The 20,849-nt window shown below is 36.5% G+C and overlaps 2 protein-coding genes across 2 annotated transcripts; both read left to right on the plus strand.

Annotated features, from left to right (window-relative positions):
* Window positions 1-196: 196 nt before the first annotated feature.
* Window positions 197-2,214, plus strand: acyp1 (acylphosphatase 1, erythrocyte (common) type). Its single transcript, XM_088354323.1, has 3 exons — window positions 197-343; window positions 497-578; window positions 1,364-2,214. Exons 2-3 carry the CDS (start codon window positions 498-500, stop codon window positions 1,577-1,579), a joined length of 297 nt encoding a protein of 98 aa, XP_088210449.1. The 5' UTR covers window positions 197-343; window position 497; the 3' UTR covers window positions 1,580-2,214.
* Window positions 2,215-2,940: 726 nt separating this feature from the next.
* mlh3 (mutL homolog 3 (E. coli)) lies at window positions 2,941-15,510 on the plus strand. The gene is made up of 13 exons (XM_088354757.1): window positions 2,941-3,750; window positions 5,392-7,426; window positions 8,725-8,826; window positions 8,893-8,972; window positions 9,046-9,150; window positions 11,158-11,227; window positions 11,292-11,360; window positions 11,433-11,541; window positions 12,630-12,789; window positions 12,873-12,896; window positions 14,213-14,291; window positions 14,361-14,512; window positions 14,577-15,510. Exons 1-13 carry the CDS (start codon window positions 3,598-3,600, stop codon window positions 14,646-14,648), a joined length of 3,210 nt encoding a protein of 1,069 aa, XP_088210883.1. The 5' UTR covers window positions 2,941-3,597; the 3' UTR covers window positions 14,649-15,510.
* The last annotated feature ends 5,339 nt before the right edge of the window (window positions 15,511-20,849 follow it).

Genomic DNA, 20,849 nt, shown 5'->3' on the forward strand with positions numbered 1-20,849 from the left:
AATGCGCTGAATAATTGACACTTCTCCTTTAAGCCTTAGAAACCCGTGCTCTTTGGAATGTCACCGCTTTTAGCCAAAGTATGCTTAAACATTAAACACAACTGTCAATGATGACAACATTAAGACCTATAATCTGCAGGCAAATAAGGCTTAAGATGGAAGTTTCCAAGTCTCGGTTTTTTTCACACGAAAAAAAAATCCAATTTATTTAAGGGGCTTAAAATATGGTATTGACGTGAAACACGTGTCGCTTTAATAATACGTCAAGTTCGTCACTTCCGGAATACGATTTCGGCTGTCAACTTGAGCATCTTTGTTCGTTTCAAACTTGCAATCGATTCAGGTGAATATTACAAATATCGCTGAAAATACAAATTATTATTAAGTCTTGCTCGGTTATTTAACGACAAAGCATATACGCATGTCACTGAAGTCTAACCCTTGTGTCTTAGTTACAAAATCACCAGTGGCGCATCAATTGTTTCTCTATGTGCAGAATGTCAGACGGAGAATTGATTTCTGTGGATTATGAAGTATTTGGAAGAGTGCAAGGAGTATTTTTTCGAAAATATACACAGGTAATTTTTACGACTCTCGTTTGGCATTTCGTCATAATGCACGCTTACAAATATCTGCACGTGACATTTTTTTTAAAATTGCATACTTTACTTGGTGACAACTAGAGTTATTTTCTTTGTAATAATTGTGGTAGTTATGACGAACTTTCACAGTAAATATGGCAGTTCATTTGTCTGTTCGAAAGGGAAACTACTCAAAATAAAGAAAATAACCACAAATACATATTTGCACGTTTGGTAGATGAGGTTTTTTTGCTTAATTGATTCATGGTTTCTCTGAAAATGTTGAAAAAATCTGGAAAGCTTCACAAAAAATGAAATGTATTTGTTCAATCAGAGGCGAGTGCCTTATTTTGGAAACAATTACCGGTAATTAGCAACAGTGACGTGTGGCAGGGATTGTGTCTAATAATTCTGTCAGATTTATAAATAAATAGCCCAAACCTACATTCTATTCATCATTAGTTGGAATATTAGGTAAGCAATATAATGTTGAAGAGAAAAAAATAAATTAACTTATAAAAGAAGTTTGTGTGCTGCTCCTTTTGAGTAAAAGGATCAATAGAAAGTGGAAGAAAAAAGTCCATGCAACTGGGAAAAAATGGATGGCCTGACTTTATGTTAGCTTAGTACCACTCCCACTAACTCCATTGTTTGGGGATTAGCTGTGCACCATATCAGAATACGCATCACTGCATCTGCGGACCCTCATCACAGCAATATGTTGTACTTGTAAGAATCTTTTGACTGTCAAATACTCTTTGTGTATCTGTTGAACTTTGCAGGCCCAGGGCAAGAAACTCAGCCTTGTTGGTTGGGTTCAAAACACAGCTGAGGGAACTGTCCGAGGACAGCTCCAGGGTCCACGCAAAAAGGTGACAGAAATGAAACAATGGCTAAAATGCACTGGGAGTCCCAAGTCACAGATCACCAAGGCGGAGTTCAAGAACGAGAAAACAGTCGTCAGCCTCGATCATTCGTCTTTTGAGATTGTAAAATGACATATACACCAGTTGTACAAGAACACTAATTTATTTTTTCTGCTATTTCTAAATATTTTTTAAATGCGTTCTAGTATGTACTCATTTTGGATTTAAAAAATGCAATTATATAAAATTTTCCTAAAACTCTACCCAATGTGGAAATAATGGCATTAATAAAACAAGATTGTTTTTCATTCATGAATTTCAACTATTGACACATCCTTTACTTTTAAAGTATGGTTAAACAGAACTCTTGAGAAAAAAGCTGGACACAAATGAGGCTTTCTTTAAGGGACAGTGTGTGTTATTTGGCCAATAGATGTCGCTGCATTGTGTTGTTCAACCCCCCAAAAATGAGTGGTCAAAAGCACAAGGAAGTAAAAAAAAAAAACTAGATGGACTCAAAGTGTTTAAACATCCTTGTTGTTTTTTTTTCTACTTTAGCTAAGCCGTTCGCCAGCGTTACTTTCACAGTGGTGCTAAATATTTCCCACTGTGCCTTAAAGTTTATATACTTGTTTCAAACTTTTTGAGGCAAACCAATTATTCAAATGATTTCTGGGATTGTAACTCAGACTCCTGTGCCTGTAAATTGAGATCAGTAGGTTTACACATTTAGATAGCACTTGCTAATAACATACATGTCAACCTCAGACAATAATAATAATAATAATAATAATTTCCTTTGTATTGTCATTCTTTGTAACAATGTACACAGAACGAAATGTCGATACATCTGACCCGTTGTAGCGAGTCGATGCAGCCGCAGCCAGAGGGCGCCGCCATTATACCAATTAGGTATGTCTCGGTCGAGGCGCGAACCAGCGACCTCCCAGTCTCAAAACAATAATAACCTTAAAAACAGGAACGGCCCAAGCCTTCCTGGGGCCCAAAGCAAAATTAGATTTGTGACCATCTATTACTTGTTAATTTGCATATCTAGTAGAACTCATTCCATGTTCTACTGAGTGTCTGTAGTATGTGTTCTCATGCTTTTTAGGACTATTTTTTTTTCAGTTGCACGACACAATTCAGTGGAATCTCGTGGTCAAGTAATACACATTGTCCCTTTAAGGCAGCTTCACACACCAGGAAAAATGCATCCAATACCAGACATACACAGGGGTGGGCAACTGTTTGAAGACATGTTCTACTTCTTTTTTTAAACAGTTTCACCAAATTGGTTTTGAAACGAACACAGTTAGAGCAATTAATAAATAAGGTTCCTGTTTTAAGCACTTCATTTGTTATTTAGTTTTGAAGTATTACTGGATGGCTTTTTTTTTAGTATTTCTGAAGTCAGATTTTTATTGAAGTTTTGTAGTTTTTTGTAGTGTTTCTGTAATTTTATCTTTGTAGTATTTCTGAAGAATTTGTATGTAGTATTTACATATTAGTATTCTTTTGGTATTTCTGTAATACTTTTGTTGTATTTCGGAAGTAATTTTTTTGTTGTATATCTGTAGAATTGTTTTAGTATTTCCATAGTTATATGTTTTGCATATTTCTTTAGTATTTTTGTAACATTACTGTAATGTCTTTTTGTAGTATTTTTGGAGTAAATTCTGTAGAAGTATTTTTGAGTGTACTGTATAGCCCTTAACCACAAAGGGTCTCAAAATGCTATACGGCGTACATTATTTGAAAAGGTCAAAACTTTGAAATGTGGGGGTAAGGTATAAATTGACATACGTAATAATAATTTAGCTTTGTCAGCATTTGTTTTTTAGTTCTCAAGTGCTTCGATATTATAAACCAATGGACGAAATGCAGCTGTAGAACACTTCCTGTGCAGCAGGTGGCGCTCTAGAACATGGGAATATTGTTTCCATCTCCAAGCCCGGTTAAATGTTTTAGCTTCCGGTATCGACATTTTTTAATGTTTAAGTGGACGTTGCTTTTTATTTATCATGTTTTATGACAAGTATATACATTTATAAGAATATCCCACAGTTGTGTAGTGAGGAATTCCGAAGTTAAACAGCAACGTTGAGAAAAAAAATCACGCTGTCAAACGAGCGAAATGTTCAACCGTGATGATTAAATGTCTTTCGGAAGAGGTTCGGGTGAAACTTCGCTCCGGTGTAGCTGTCCCTTCCGTTCAACAATGCGTGGAAGAGCTCGTCCTCAACAGCCTGGACGCCGGGGCCACCTGCGTGGGCGTCCGGATGGACCTGGAGGCGTTCAAGGTGCACATCCTTTTTGTTTTATTTTAACGCTTTTTGTTAATGATTGCAAATTTCTAACAAACAAAATTGGCATTTAAAGTCAAACACTATTACAAAATTGATCATTTTCAATGGAACATAAAGTGGTAGAGAAATGGAAAATAATTACAATAAATAACGAAAAAGGGGAAAAATAGGGATTTTGACGAATATTGTACATATTTAACTTCTCAGAAGGAGGGGTGGGGGCTTAAGATATTTACACCCCAAAAAAATATATAATATTTTGAAAATTTGTTTCACATTTTTTGATATTGTGTGGATACAACATTTTGCCATCTAAAATGAGATTTATTGCTCTCTCATCGTTCTTGTTTGGTATGTTAAGTCCAAATGATCTCTGGATAAAGTGTTAGAATAATTAGAGATGACGGGAAATATTCAGAGCTAAATAAATGGACATGAGAAGAACATATGGTCAGTGCTTTTAATATCAATGCTGCAAAATGAGCAGATTTTGTCTTTAATTTGAAAATGTGGTTTTAATACTTTTAATGGATAATAATTATTCATAGTGTGTTTCTTTAACTTTGGGGGCTTAGTTAATTCTAAATAAATGAAATGAAATGATCTGCATTTATATAGCGCTTTTCAAGTCAATGAAGACTTCCCAAAGCTTCACATTTACCCATTCACTCACACACCAATAGTGGCCGTGCAGCCATGCAAAGCGCTAACCTGCTTATTTGGCGCAATAGTTGTTCAGTGTCTTACCCAAGGACACTTTGACTTGTAACATGGAGGAGCCGGGATTCGAACTGCGATCTCTTGATCTCAAGACGAGCGCTCTACCTCCTGAGCTGGTTCACAATCTGTCATCAAATTCATTTTGAATTCTATTTTGGTTTTGTTTTTTGTTAAGGATTGTCTTATGAAGTTATTACATTCCATCATTTTATTGACAGAGCAAGAAAGCTATCGATGTGTGTGTTTATACACACACCTATACATAATGTTACATTAAAAACAACCTTTATTGCCTTAACTTATAATTATAGTTTATGCGCTGCTCCAGAATTGACATTCCCAGTAAAAGAGGTGGAGGTATGTTGGGTTTTATTTGTTGATATTTCAGAATTTCAGCTGCTATAAAGACAAATTGCTTCAGTATGGCATTTATCAATTTCTTAAAATCCAAATGGGATGGATTGAAGTACCATTTGCATTTAAAATGTTCATAACGAAATATTACACAATCATCGTCTACCAGGTGTTATAATGACCATATGTTATTCTCAAACCAAGCTTGAAAAAATATTTGTTCCTATGGAATACGTTATATCAGAGAGTAATTGAGTGTGGTGAACAGTTATGCACATAAAGTAATTACAAGTAAAGCAGAATTTGTTTGCGGAAATCAGACAATCCAATTGTTAGTTGACCAGTATTAAAATACCAAAGAAGAAAACAAACTTAATTCATCCAAGCCTTTATAGATCTGATATCAGAACAAAATATTTCCAGTCTTCCATGTTTGGAACCATTTTATTTTAGGGATTTCATTAAAGCAGTATATATGTTGCGTTCAAGTCTCCCTCAACTATTTCTTTAAGCAAGTGAGTATTTGTATTTAATGTGGTTTATTTCTTCAAATTATTCAAGGTGCAAGTCATTGACAATGGTGCAGGAATGAGCGAAGAAGACATGGAATTTGTGGGGAACAGATATCACACCAGCAAATGCAACTCTCTTGGCGACCTGGACGAGCTCAGGTATTATGGCTTCAGAGGTGAAGCCATAGCAAGTATAGTTGCCCTCGCTACTCTAGTAGAAATCTCCTCGCGGGCTAGAAACACAACCAGGACTTTTGTGAAGATCTATAAGAATGGCAAACAAATGGATGTATTTCAAAAGGATGTTTGTCGTCCAACTCCTGGAACCACAGTTATCATCTGCGACCTATTCCACAACATGCCCGTACGCAGGAAGAGGATGGATTTTGTCCTAGAAGGTGAACGGGTCAAACACCGGGTGGAAGCCATGTCTTTGATGCACCCTTCTGTGTCCTTCACCTTAAAGAACGACTGCACGGGAGCCATGATTGTGCAACTTTCCAAAGCCAGAGACACTTACCACAGGTTTATCCAAATCCATAGCCTTGCCCGAGCTCAGAAACTAAGAGAGATCCATCACACACGTGCCCAGTTTGAGGTAACGGGTTACCTCGGCAGAGAGGGCCACCACAACGGGAGTTTGCAGTTCTTGTACGTGAATTCTAGGCTTCTTTTAAAGACGCGCATACACACACTGTTGAACTCTCTTCTACGTAGACTTAGCAGCCCATCTCAGAAAAGTGACAGCCCACAAAAGCAGGCTGCCGTCAAGAGTCCTAAACAGAAACGCTGCCAAGACCTCCATGGAATATACGTCGTTAATATTAAATGTGCCTACTCCGAGTATGACATTAGTCTCGAGCCTGCCAAAACCTTAATAGAGTTCAAAGACTGGGATAGTGTTTTACTTTGCATAGAAGAAGCCGTAAAAGCTTTCTTGTGCAAGGAAAACTTGGTGCTCTCCCAAGATGACTTGCAAGATGCGTCGCCAAGGTTGTTTAAAAATGACAGGATGTCGCTACAAGACAGCAGCGTTGACCAAAGTGCTCAAACAGCCTCCATTTGCACCTCGGCGCCAACACTGGCGTCGCAATCTGTTTATCGTAAACTTGAGCCTCAGATTGCATTTGATGTGCTTAAAACTGAAAAGAAAATAAGTGTTGATCAGATGAAACAAGACTCTCATAATGATGTCACAAAAAAAGACACATCCACTTTTAATGAAGCTGAGGACGCGGAAAAAGACGAATCAAGTCAACCGACTAAAAACGTCCATTTATCCATCAATCCACAAACTCTCAGAGCGAAAGAAGCGCGAGAAGAAAATACATTGCGAAAGATCCGTGTGTCCTGTCCATTTATTCACAAATGTCTAGAGGAGGCTCCACACAACGCAAAGACCCAAATTAATCACCCTTTGAAACCAAAATTGTCCTTTGATTTTCCCAATGATAGATTTTTACGAAGAACCTCCAGTTTTTCTCAAACTATCCCCCCAAAAGTTCGTAAAGTGGGATTAAAGGTGTCTGGATCACTTGACGAGTTCAGAAGAATCTATGGAAAATCTATGGCAAAAACGGTTACCTCGCTGGAGAGTCAAATAAACCCATATTTTGTAGACAATTCCCTAAAAGGTGTTCTTTCCCAAAACCGGAAACAGACAAGTGACGCCAAAGAAACCGAAGCAGCGAAACAAGATGGCCTCCAAAGCTCAGTTGCTCTTTCGGGGTACACCAATCTAAAACGCACATCAAACAAACAATCTTTGGCGGGCAAACTTAACAACCTAAAAGAAAAAGAGACCAGACATGCATCCCCACCTAGTTGTGCTAATCCACATATTTCAACTAACATCAGTAACAAAGGCTCTGAAGATGGCGTTGATTTAATCCGTGATGAGCCCAGTGACGAGAGGACATCATTTACTGACTGGCTCGAACACTATGACACCGAAACGGGAAAAACTGTGTATGTCAACAAAGTGACCGGGCTTAGCAAATATGACAATACACCAGTGGACGAAACACCAATCCGCTGCACATCTGACATCACAAACATGGCTGTTAGCGTTGTCTCCAAAACCGGTGAGTTGCTTGAAATCATTTAAGCCCTGTTTAGGGATGTATCTGTTCTAGAAATCCATGCTAAAACCAGTGTCAGATTTCCATTTCTTTTTTATTTTTTGGGGGGAGGGCTTAAAATTGTATGTATTAAAAATACTTTAAATATAATTACTCATATAATTAACTATTCATACTAGGATTGAGATGACAAAAGTGGTATAAAAGATCCTTGCAATGTATCAAATCAAAAAGAAAGAAATATTGCTGATGGGAAATGTGAAAAGTCTAAACTAGTGTTTATCAACCTTTTTTGAGCATAAGCACAATGTTTTTGATTAAAATATTTCAGGACACACTGTCCAACAAACGTGTTGAAAAATTAATCCCTGTGACCAGTTTTATGTCTTTTTTAAGCTTAAGTTATCACATTGCCTTGAGTGACAAGTTTTTCTTATCATTTGTGTCTCAGGGATAACACAAGGTTGTTCATCTTGGCTTTCAATATATTATGACTGTTACCTCATTTGTATCTTGTTGTCATACAAAAATACTTAAAATCTACTAATGGGACATTTGTTTTACCTTTATTGTGTAAAATAAGAAAATCATAATTCAAATCAGCAAAATCATGTGCAAGACTTACTTTATTTGATTCATGTTATTATTTTTTTGCAGTAAAATCTCAAATAGCTTTTTGAAACAAAAATATTAAATATACTGTGCTAACTCGTGAGTAGATAATAAAAGTAAAACAAAATACTAATCTTCTGCCACCTACTGATATGGATGAATGTTGATTAGTCGGCTGCAAAGATACTAAACAATGGCATACTTTTTTTACAAAAACAAAAAAAATAGGTGCAACGTCTTGCAGCACACTATACACAACTGACTGATCTAGATACCTTTTGTTCCATTGTTATTTTTTTTTTTAAAGACCTTCATAAATCATTTCAAAATTCACCACCATTAATGTAATTTGTGGAACTTCATTTTTTTACAGATAAAAAAAAGAACGCCAAATACTGTTTGTGTTTTCCAATAGGCGTTTTGCGGTTAAATATTTTAATGGTACTCTGGTAATCCCATTGTACAAAAGTAGACACAATTTCCTTGAATGAGCCATTGAGTGCAAAAAAAAAGATTATTAAAAATTATTTTGGCTATGATGACAAAACATATTTTTGGGCAGATTCATAAATACTTATCACAAGAGGAAAACATGTTTAAGTTATTATTTTTTATGGGAAATGTGTTGGACTCTTCCTCCTTCATACGGTACACATGTGTTGTATTTCTTTGACTGTATTGCACTGTAGGTATGGAATACAGGTGTTACCCATTCCGGGCAGAACTGGTGCTTCCCTTTTTGCCTAAATCCGGAGATGAAAAAGTGCTTACTGCAGGGACAGATGACGCAGGTACTCGTACACCAAAATACCTTATGGAAAGGTCAGGTCAACAATAAGTGCTGTTTTTGCTACCAGGTGACAACGGTGAGACCTGCAACTCACTCTCGTCTTTGTACTCCAACTGGAACAACCCTGTGTTTGTTCGTCCTCCCGAGGTAAATCAGTCTCTGGTGCCTTTTTTGCCTTTTTTAAAAATGTTTATTGTTTTTAATGATCATGTGATCAAAGGTGGGTTTGGACATCTCAAGTGGGCAAGCTGGTGGCCTTGCTGTCAAGATCCACAACATCCTGTTTCCGTACCGCTTCTCTAAGGACATGATACACTCCATGAAGGTAAGACTCATTAAAAAGGGTCCTGTTATCGGAGTTAGTTTGTTATGTCTCGTTTTTATCATACACTAAGCAGTGATGTGTCTAATGAAATTGCCAAATTGATTTTTGTTGCCGTAGAAGCTCCCCCGTGCTTATTTGTGTATATTTTGTGAAATTTCCTTTCAACAGAGCAGAATGCAACAAAAATAGATATTTTGCAATAGTAACCAATTTCCTTCCTAATAGCATTGTTTAGATCCCTATCCACAACCTACGGCCCTGGAGCAATATGTGTGTCCCACTGACCTTATTTTAGTTGCATGGTTCCCGCGGATCCTTAAAGTCTTAAAAGGCATTTAATTTATATTCTAAAATTAAGGCCTCTAATGGCATTAAAAAGTCTTAAATCCAATTTCCGAAAGTCTTAATGTAAACACGTCAATATGATTTATACTTGTTCGAACTAAAAAGATTTAGTAACATCTATTAATTGTCATGTTTTAATAATTCACCTATTTACTTTTGTGGCAACATCGCTTGATCACAATAACGGAACCATCAAAACGGTAATGTGGTTTCAGCCAGGCCTTTCAAATCGGATGCATGTATGGGTCTACCCACAATACACATAGCAACGGTGGACAGAGATGTTTACTTTAGACCATGCCCGCAAATTGTACATTTAATAAGAAATTGCTGTCAGATGAACGTTTTACACCATGGCTAAAAGCTGTGCCAGATAATATGTGTTGTGTGCAAGAAATATTTGTGTTTTTTTGTTACGTTTGTTTCAATTGTTTTTTATCAACTTGGTCTTCAATTTAATTTCAAAGCCATTAAAAAAATCTTTAAAAGTCTTGAATTTTACTTACCTTAAGCACTAGGAACCCAGAGTTGCCTTTATTCTATACTAAGAATTATATTTGAATTATATTTTATCTTAAAAACAATGTTTTATAAATGGTACTATTTTTTTGACATTCAAACATATGTATTGTCATGGACATTTAAAAAAGTAAGCTTGACTTTAAAATTATTTTTTGTTTGTTTATCATCTAATTTGTCCTATAATAGTTTTCTTAGTCTGTTAATATTAAATGTTGAAAACAAATCTCAATCCTTTTTGGGGGATGATTAGAGATTCTTCATCTTTCCGTTAAAAAAAATGAAAATACATTTTTTTTCACACGGCTGTGACAATATTAATAATCTACTATTTTTATACAGACCGTGTTTATCATTTAGCGCTCCTAGTGGTTCAAAATGCTACATCAGAAAAACAGAATTGATTGAAATGATGGCCCAAAATTAATGAACTATCATATAAACATAAATTAGACAAACATACAAGTAGGTCAAGAAATTCCCATTTATTTTACATACTATGAAGCTCACCTAAAGGGAGCTGATATAATTGTCTGCCATCTTGATGCTATGGGCGCCCAAAAACCTCAAAAAGAATAGTCAAATATTGAGAAGTAAAATGGTGCGTTTGGGTCACTTTTAGTCTTCTTAGTTTGTATTCTTCCCTGTGCTTTTTAGCACTCGTTTTTGGTTGCACTACACCATATAGTGACATATAGTGGTCAAATAATACACATTGTCCCTTTAAACTTTTTAACATTAAGATAAACTAATCTTTATAGAAAGCTAAAAGGATTTATGTTCAAAAACAAAACAATATATTGTGGATTTCTTTTTATAAAACAAAATATCAAAGTAATCCTTGTATCCATGAATTATTCTGCGTATGGCCCTCAGTTGAATATGTTAGGGCACCATTGGAATGTTTCCCTCCTCCAAAGCACCTGATCAGGTTTCTGCAGAGCTTTATGCTGAACTAATAAGATTTACTGTTGGTGTGTTGAAGGAGGTTAACTTTCAAAGCAAACATATACCCAGCCAGTCCAGCTACAGATTTAGAATTGATCTATTGCCATCAATTGCAGTTAAAATGTATAAATGCACCTGCAATGTGTGGAAATGTTTTTCCTTTGACCTCTCCAACAACATCATTTACACTTGCAGGTGATCAATCAAGTTGATAACAAGTTTCTTGCCTGCCTCATCAATACGAGTGATCATCCGGAAAATAAAGGTATTGACGTATCTGTTTGTAATTTGGTTGTACTTTCTCATTTAATAGCCATACACATATATAGGGAATCTTCTAGTATTATTGGACCAACATGCTGCACACGAGAGAGTGCGTCTTGAAAACCTCATCGCAGGTACAGAACCGAAAGAAATAAATAAACAAGGCCTCCAAACACTGCAATCAAAGCATCACATACACGTTCCAGATTCCTTTGAAGAGGATCCAAATGAGCCCGGTGAGAAACGTCTGTGTTCATCCACTATTTTACCGCCTCTACACATCTGTGTGACGGAAGAGGAACAAAGACTACTCAGGTGATTTTTTTTTTCTTCATGTGCAAAACAAATAACATCTGGGAAATTTTTGATTCGAGCTCGTGAACAATAGCATCGTTTTAGGACATACAGGCTTTGAAATTGTGATTTCAGTTGATGTTTAGATAAAATGACATTAGGCCTTAATTACTAATAAATGAGTGAAAGGTTTTTATTTTGCAGACAAGTGGAGAATATCTGCAATATAATTGTCTTTTTCCTCAAACTTTGATCACCCACGCGAGCACTGGGAGAACATGCAAACTCCACACAGGAAGGTTATATATCTGAATAAATAAATTTTTTTTTTTCATTTATGTGAAATTAAATTATTTTTGATTCATTAAAGATGTTTTGTGGGGCAGCACGCCAGCGCAGTGGTTAGTGCGTGTGTGGCACTGTTCTGAGGTCATGAGATCCAAGTCATACATTCCTTTAGTTCCTTATGACATACATTAATCCCTCGGGTAATGCAATTAACTGGGACGAGAACCTCCTGCGAACATAAAAATCCGCTAAGCTGTGACGGCCCTTCATAAAAGCCCCAGAGGGTCAAACTTTCCTCAAGATGACATCATTAGCAACTGAGAGTATACAACTGAGCACGTGCTGGTGTTTACCCATTTTTTGGGTTCCCTTCTGAATAGAATCCGACTTAATTGTTGTCATAAAATACCAGCTGTCACTGTGCCTCAGAGTTTGTTTTGGTGGCCACATTGGCTTGTGTGTCAGCCGTGCTGTTTGACTGACGGCATACACCAGTCCATCACAGATGCGCACACACAGTCATGCCCACGTAACACACACACCAAGTCCTCCCCAACCTGCCCCTGTGATAGCATTTACTGTGTGCTGTCTGCTGCAGAACACAATGCACAATTCATCTCAAAATCTGCGATGTATTGAAACCGCAAGAGATTACTGTATATCATTTTGAGGGACAAAAGGGGTAATCCAATATCCCCAATTGTTAGGATTTAGCCAACCGATTTTGATTCATGATTTTGTATTCCATCTGCGAAGGTGATTCCCGCATTCAATTTTAACCTGATTAGATTAACAAGCAAATTTGTTTTATGGTCCATCAGGTCCTGTCAAGATCATTTGCGGAGTCTGGGTCTGGAAGTGACATTCGCGCAGAAGCAAGATAAGCAGGTGCTCGTAGGCAAGGTACCCGTCTGCTTCGTGGAAAAAGAAAATAACGAGCTTCGGCGCAAAAGGCCATCTGTCATCAAGCGTGTTGTGGAGGTGGGATTTGGCAACACTTACACACTGCGTTTTAAAATCTGATCATTTAGATGAGCTGACCTAACAATCTTTGATTTTTTCAGGATTACCTTCAAGAGCAAATGGAGGTAAGATTCAAATGTCAATGACCCCCACCCTTGAACAACCCCCCTTCCCATTTATTTGTTTTCTACAATCAAGTTTACAATTAATGAATTGCTGAGATAACCTAGCTTTATAGGGGCACCACTTCCTGTGTTGTGTCTTGGGAAAGGATAGCCTCGCAGTGCCCAACCCTCTCCGTTTTTTTGGGGTAGGGGTTTGCTCCACCTAAAAGTGTGTTGTTTAGAATAAAATCAAGCAAGTTTTAACTTAGTATTAATGATTGTAACCTGACTATTCTGTATGACTATTTATTTTAAACAATCTTGTACAGAACCAAACAAAAAGTAGTAATTTATCAGAGAACTTGTTTAAAAAAAACGTTTGTAATTTATAATACAATCTGTCTCCTCGAAAAAACATTGAAATCTTGTATGAAACAACCCTCGAATTGAGTAGTATTGTAGAAAAAGCCTTCCAAAACCGTAATTGTGCCATGTTTGATCTGTCGAAAAAAATGGCTGACAGATTTTGCAACAATGATTGCCACTTAGAATGCTTGGTTTGAGCTGAGAAAATGTGACACAAAATGTTATGCCGATTTGTAATCAAAAATGAGGGGTGCGTGTTATACATGAGTGCGCGTTATACACAAATAAATACAGTATGTAGAATTTCCTTTTATTGTCATTCTTTGTAACCATGCACACAGAACGAAATGTCGATACACCTGACCCGTACAGTTAAACTGTAGTGAGCCGATGCAGCCGCAGCCAAACAGGGCGCAGCCATTTTAGTCATTAGGTGACCAAACTCCCCAATTCCAACCCTTAATGCTGAGCGCCAAGCAGGGAGGCAATGAGTACCAATGTTGTAAGTCTTAGGTATGACTCAGCCGAGGCTTGAACCAGCGACCTCCCAGTCTCGGAGCGGGCGCCCTACCATCTAGCCTACCGAGCTGGTATGTATGATAAACTCCAAAGAAATTCGACAAAACAACCCCTACAAAAACTGAATATTTCTTCTAAACAACCCCAAAAGTTGTGATGTGTCAGACAAAACAATTCACAAAAACTGTACGAAAATATTTTTGTACAGGATCGGTCCCCTTTTTAACATTTTTGAGGTTATCTTTGGAATAAGTGTTTTTGGAGGTTTATATGACTGTGCTATTACTGTACAGTAATTTTGAGGTCAGAATGACTTCATGATTTATGTTAATACACCCTGTATTTTCACTTTTCTTTCAAAAATAATTTTTCCCTAAATTAAGTTGCCCAGGTCACAGAACGGAAGACATTTTCAACATTGATAAGTGATACAATTGTATCATTTGTGTTAGTTACTCCGCTCCACTGGCAGAGTGAAAGGAACTCTCCCGCTCACGGTGCTGAAAGTCCTGGCCTCACTAGCGTGCCACGGTGAGGTCAAACGACGGCCCGTCATAATTGCTCGGCTTCAACGGTTTGATTCAAAGCGATTTCCGACAGGCGCCATCAAGTTCAACGACCGCCTGAATGGAGACGAGTGCCGGAGCTTGGTATCGTCCTTGTCATCCTGCCAGTTGCCCTTCCAGTGCGCGCACGGCCGACCGTCCATCGCGCCGCTCGTCGACATTCTCCATTTGGAGCCCAACCAGAAGGTGCCGCTATGGAAAAGGGCTCTTACTTAAGAAGACCATGACTAAGCCTTCTTTTTCCCCGCAGGAACCTCACAAACCCAACCTTCAAAAGCTGAGAAAAATGTACAAAGCATGGGTATTGTATGGGAAGAAATGATTTATTCATTTATTTTGCAACCTGAAAAAAATTGTTTCTGTATTTATTTTCTATTTAATAAACCAACCTGTATGAATTTTTGAAGTTCCTCAACTATTTTCATAGTCTATTACTCAGATGAAATTGTATGAAGAAAAAGTGTTTTATCCACGTCTCTCAAAAAATCAAACTCAAGATCTCTTATCGAAGGTGAGGTGCTATGCTTTTTAAAAAGGTTGAACGTTAAATATTTTTTTCTATTGGGTATGTGGTAGTGATTCCCAGCTGAGTTAAGAGTCCTTATGCCTTTTTTTCCTCAGCGCTTATCTGCTATCTTACTTTCAGCAAAGCTGTTCGGGGTGAAACACATTAGGTAAGAGCGACAAGAGGCAACTCTTGGGCCGCATGCGTTTTTTTTGCGCTTCCTAGGGGCTCCCTGGCGCCTTTTAGAAAAGGTTTGATAAGTAATTATATGTTTTTTTGTGTGAGGACAACCATTCTTAACATTTTCCACTGAATTTATAGTGGCTTGCAAAACTATTTGGCCCCCTTGAACTTTGTGCCCTTTTGCCACATTTCAGACTTCAAACATTAGGATATAAAGCTATAATTTCTTGTGAAACATCAAAAATACATGGTGTGTTTCTCATTCTTCATGATGTCTCTGCGCTTTAAATAGACCTCTAAGACTATCACAGTGCAGGTGCATTTATACAGAGACTTGATTACACACAGGTGGATTCCATTTATCATCGTTAGTCATTTAGATCAACATTGAATCATTCAGAGATCCTCACTGAACTTCTGGACAGAGTTTGCTGCACTGAAAGTAAAGGGGCTGAATCATTTTGCACACCCACTTTTTCATTTTTTATTTGTTACAAAAGTTCAAAATATCCAATAAAGTGTGTTCCACTTCATGTTTGTGTCCCACTTATTGTTGATGCTTCACAATAAATTACAGTTTTATAACTTGATGTTTGAAGTTTGAAATGTAGCAAAGGTTACAAAGTTCAAGGGGGCAAATAGTTTTGCAAGCCATATATATATATAAATATATATATATATATACTGGACTGTCTCAGAAAATTAGAATATTGTGAAAAAGTTCTTTATTTTCTGTAATGCAATTAAAAAAAACAAAAATGTCATACATTCTGGATTCATTACACATCAACTGAACTATTTCAAGCCTTTTATTATTTTAATATTGCTGAATTTGGCTTACAGCTTAAGAAAACTCAAAAATCCTATCTCAAAATATTAGAATATCATGAAAAAGTATACAAGTAGGCTATTCAACTAATCACCTGAATCATCTAATTAACTCGAAACACCTTGCGAGGGTTTCCTGAGCCTTAAAAACACTCAGCTTGGTTCAGTAAACTAAATCACAAGTATGGGGAAGACTGCTGTCCAGAGGACCATCATTGATACCCTCCATCAGGAGGGTAAGACACAAAAAGAAATTTCTCAAAGAGCAGGCTGTTCACAGAGTGCAGTTTCAAAGCATATCCACAAAAAGTCTGTTGGAAGGGAAAAATGTGGCCGGAAACGCTGCACAACCAAGAGAGATGACCGCAGCCTTAACAAAATTGTGAAGAAGAGCCGCTTCCAGAATTTGGGGGAGCTTCAAAGACAGTGGGCTGAAGCTGGAGTCCAGGTATCAAAAGCCACAGTTCACAGACGTGTCCAGGAAATGGGCTACAATAGCCGTATTCCCATGGTCAAGCCACTTCTGAACTCAAGACAACGGAAGAAGCGTCTGACTTGGGCTATGGAGAAGAAGCACTGGACAGTTGCAGAGTGGTCCAAAGTCCTCTTTTCAGACGAAAGCAAGTTTTGCATTTCATTTGGAAGTCAAGGCGCCAGAGTCTGGAGAAAGGCTGGAGAGGAGCAAAATCCAAGTTGCTTGAAATCCATGGTGAAGTTCCCACAGTCAGCAATGGTTTGGGGAGCCATGTCAGCTGCTGGTGTTGGTCCACTGTGTTTCATCAAGTCCAGAGTAAATGCAACTGTGTACACCAAGAGATTTTAGAGCACTACATGCTTCCATCTGCTGAAAAGCTCTATGGAGATGAGGATTTCATTTTCCAGCATGATCTGGCACCTACCCACAGTGCCAAAACCACCAGTAACTGGTGCACTGACCATGGCATCACTGTCCTTGATTGGCCTGCTAATTCCCCTGACCTGAACCCCATCGAGAATTTGTGGGGTATAGTTAAGAAGAAGATGAAAGACACCAGACCTACAAATGCAAATGAGCTGAAGGCCGCTATAGAAGCATCCTGGGCATCAATAACACCCCTGCAATGCCACAGGCTGATTGCCTCCATGCCACGCCGGATTGATGCAGTAATCCGTGCAAAAGGATTCCCAACCAAGTACTGAGTGCATCAATGGACATTTTCAAATGTTTGATTTAGTTTTGCTTTTATAAAATTATTTTTTTACTTGGTTTGAGGAAGTATTCTAATATTTTGAGATAGGATTTTTGAGTTTTTTTCAGCTGTAAGCCAAAATCAGCAATATTCAAATAATAAAAGGCTTGAAATAGTTCAGTTGATGTGTAATGAATCCAGAATGTATGACATTTTTGTTTTTTTAATTGCATTACAGAAAATAAAGAACTTTATCACAATATTCTAATTTTCTGAGACAGTCCAGTGTATATATATATATATATATATATATATATAGATTAGTACAGTGTTTCCCATAGAATTTTGTGAAACCCTGTTGTGTGGACCAGGGGGTCCAAGTGCCTGTCTGGGGCGTGCCCCCCGAATTTACCAATAATAATGCAAAATATTGCATGAGATGAATGAATTAAAACGTATTATATTACTGTAATATATTATCCTTTATTTTATTTTTCACTCTACTGTGAATTTTTAACTACCGTAATTTAAGCTTTTCTATACTAATACAATTTAAACTCAAGCAATATAGTGTGGGTGGTGCTGGAAAGAAGTATCATGCCTATCGCCATAGTTTATTGTCAGTGTAGCCAAAAATGGTAAAATTAAGAAAAGAGCTTTTTCAACTGTGTTCCAAACCTCAAGAAACATGAATAAAAGAAGAGTTTATCCTAGCTCGTCTAAGAAATGCTCCTATTGACACATGGATAATGAATGAGCTGACTGAGGCAGCAATGATGACACAAACCAGGAGATGGCGGCAGTGAGTAAAACACGTCCAAATGTCACTAAATGTTTCGGAATCTGTATTTTGAAGACAAAACTAACTGTGTAAATGCGCTCCCGTTAGGGCTGTGCAGATCAATCTACTTATCGATACAGTCTACACATTCAGCCGCTCTTCCCCCCAGCTCTGGAACTCATTACCACTTGACCTCCGGGATTCGGCCACCCTGTCCACTTTCAAATCTGGACCCAAAACCCACCTCTTTAGACAGCTCTATTCATAATTATCTGCTACACATACCATTCCCGTTTTTATTTGGTATTTATTACATGCTTGTTTTATTGTTGTTTTATATTCTGTGTACAGTGACCTTGCGTGTCCTGTAAGGCCCTTTGAAGTAAAATGTATCATTAAAATTTGTGTTGTTATTGAGGAATGTTTATATGATTTTTGAATATCCCCTACCTTATCTTAGTTTTGGAAACGCATAAAGAACAATACGAATCTGACAATATCAGTTGGGTACAAAGCACCCCTGAAACTTAAAATACCTGTCCCTAATATTTTTTTATTTAGAACATTATTTTATGGCACAGTTAAAAATTTATAATATAACCTAATATTATGGGAATTTGGAAGTGTTTGATATTGGTATCTGCTAGGGATGGGCTAGTACCCATCCTGGCATTTTTATAGCTACTTCATACAACTACCCACTACCATTTAGTGGCCATTTAACAATCGAAAGATAATGATTTAAAGGCAAAATACACTGAGATTCAAAAGTGTTCTAAAACTTCAATCGTTGTTCGGCACAGAAAATGTAATCTGATCTCCTTGTGGTAACGGTACAATGATTACTCGAGGTGAGTATTAGTATTGTTCTGAAAAAGGTGGTATTGAACTTTGCTAGTATCGGCATTAACGACTCCAGTATTTACTAGGTACTTAATGATACGAAAATGTATTGTGCAATACTAATTGCTATATCGATTGTTCTAAACAAGTTTACTTGCAAGTTTTTTTTTTTTAATTAGAAAAAAGAAAAAAAGTAACGTTACCGTGCACAGCATTCATACAGCTTAAATACAAAAAGAAAGTAATGGCTAAAAAAGTAAATACAGTCTTTATATGGGTAGCATTTGTTGCACAAGGCACCTCACGTTGCCATGAATTTCTTGAGTCATGCACAGATTGAAATACAAGAGCAGTTTTTTGCATCTTCTCTTGAATAATTTTGCCCGTTTCATGTCAATAATGTACTCATCTGGTTAATGGACATCAACTATCTTTTTATTATTGTTGAATATTTCCTGGACATCTTGAAGAGAAGTCACATATTTGGCTTTTTATTTTTAATTTTAATGGACCAATCTTATTCAGCATGATTCAACTGCAAATAGTGTCCATTATTTTTCTACCTTTTTGACAGTTTTATCTTGAAAAGGAAATGATTAAATAAATAAAGGAAATAGTGGTAGACTATGTTAATCATAACAGACCACTGGTTGGCAACTCTTGGGTTGCAAATTTGTCCAAGGGAGCAGTCCTGGAGATCTGTCCAATTTTTTTATTCATGAATGAATATACATGCAGACATCCACATTTTATCCTTCTTTATATTTGTTTTTTAATAGATTAGTTTCATTAAATTGGTTTTGAAACACTCACAAAGCAAAATAAGGTCCCTGTTTTAAACACTACAATTATTACTTTTAATGTTTTTTGACTGTATTTGTATTTTTTCATGGTTCCTGAAGTTAGATTCTTGTAGTGTTTCTGTAGCATTACTGTAGTCTTTTTTTTTGTAGTATTATTGTGGTTGTATTTTTGCCATATTTCTGTAGTTGAGTTTTTGTAGTACATCTGTGATATTTTCGTAGTATTTCTGACGTAAAGTGTATTTAGTAGTAATTGTGTAGCATTTCTGTTGTAATATGATTGTAGTAGTATTTTTGTTTTATAGTATTCCTGCAGGGGTATTTTTGTAGTATTTCTGGAGATTTTTTTTTAAAGTATTTTGATCGTGGTATATTTGTAGTATTTTGTAGTATTTCAATAGTTGTATTTTTTTTGGTGTGTTTTTCTATTCTGTATTATTTTTTGTATTATAGTATTACTGTAGAAGTATCCTTTTAAAGTAGTTCTATAATATTGTTTTCTTTTCGGAATAAAAGCAAAATACTATATTAAGTCCCTGTTTCAAGCACTACATTTGATTTTGAGTTTTGTAGTAATACTGTATTTTTTTCGCAATTTGTAGTTATTTTTGTAGTATTTATGCATCAGTATTTTTGTAGTATTTCTGATGTAAAATTTATTCATTAGTAATTGTGTAGTATTTCAGGTGTAATATGTTTGTAGTCATATTTTTTATTATAGTATTACTGCAGGGGTACTTTTGTCGTATTTCTGGAGAGGTATTTTAGAAACATTTCCACAGTGGTATTTCTGTAATCCATCCATCCATTTTCTGCACCGCGTATCCTCTGTAGGGTCACGGGGGTGCTGGAGCCCATCCTAGCTATCTTCGGGCAGTGGGGAGGGGACAACCTGAACTGGTTGAATTTCTGTAGTATTTTGTAGTATTTACATAGTACTTCCATAGTGGTATATCTGTAGTCTTTCAATAGTAGTTTTTGCATTTCTTTTTTGTATTTTGTATTATAGTATTACTGTAGATATATATTTTAAAAGTATTTCTATAGTGTTTTTTTTCTTTTTAGAATGAAAGCAAAATTATATATTAAGTCCCTGTTTCAAGCATTACATTTGATATTTAGTGTTTTAGTATTACTGTAGTTTTTTTTTGTAGTATTTATGGAGCAGTATTTTTTTAGTATTTCTGTAGTTGAGTTTTTGCAGTATATCCGTAATATTTTTGTAGTAATTCTGACGTATTAAGTATTTAGTAGTAATTGTGTAGTATTTCTGTTGTAATATATTTGTAGCAGTATTTTTGTATTATAGTATTATTACAGGTGTATTTTTGTACTATTTCTGGAGAAGTATTTTTTAAATATTTCCACAGTGGTATTTCTGTAATCCATCCATCCATTTTCTGCACCGCGT

This window comes from Urocampus carinirostris, chromosome 15 (genome assembly GCF_059441175.1).
Source record: "Urocampus carinirostris isolate Australia breed hairy pipefish chromosome 15, RoL_Ucar_1.0, whole genome shotgun sequence".
Lineage (NCBI taxonomy): Eukaryota > Metazoa > Chordata > Actinopteri > Syngnathiformes > Syngnathidae > Urocampus > Urocampus carinirostris.

Excerpts from the sequence above, each read along its gene's own strand:
- acyp1 (XM_088354323.1), top strand. The coding sequence starts at position 498 with ATGTCAGACGGAGAATTGATTTCTGTGGATTATGAAGTATTTGGAAGA. Across the intron at positions 579-1,363 it reads TTTTTCGAAAATATACACAG|GCCCAGGGCAAGAAACTCAG; the intron begins GTAATTTTTACG and ends TGAACTTTGCAG.
- mlh3 (XM_088354757.1), top strand. The coding sequence starts at position 3,598 with ATGATTAAATGTCTTTCGGAAGAGGTTCGGGTGAAACTTCGCTCCGGT. Across the intron at positions 3,751-5,391 it reads TGGACCTGGAGGCGTTCAAG|GTGCAAGTCATTGACAATGG; the intron begins GTGCACATCCTT and ends AAATTATTCAAG. Across the intron at positions 7,427-8,724 it reads TAGCGTTGTCTCCAAAACCG|GTATGGAATACAGGTGTTAC; the intron begins GTGAGTTGCTTG and ends ATTGCACTGTAG.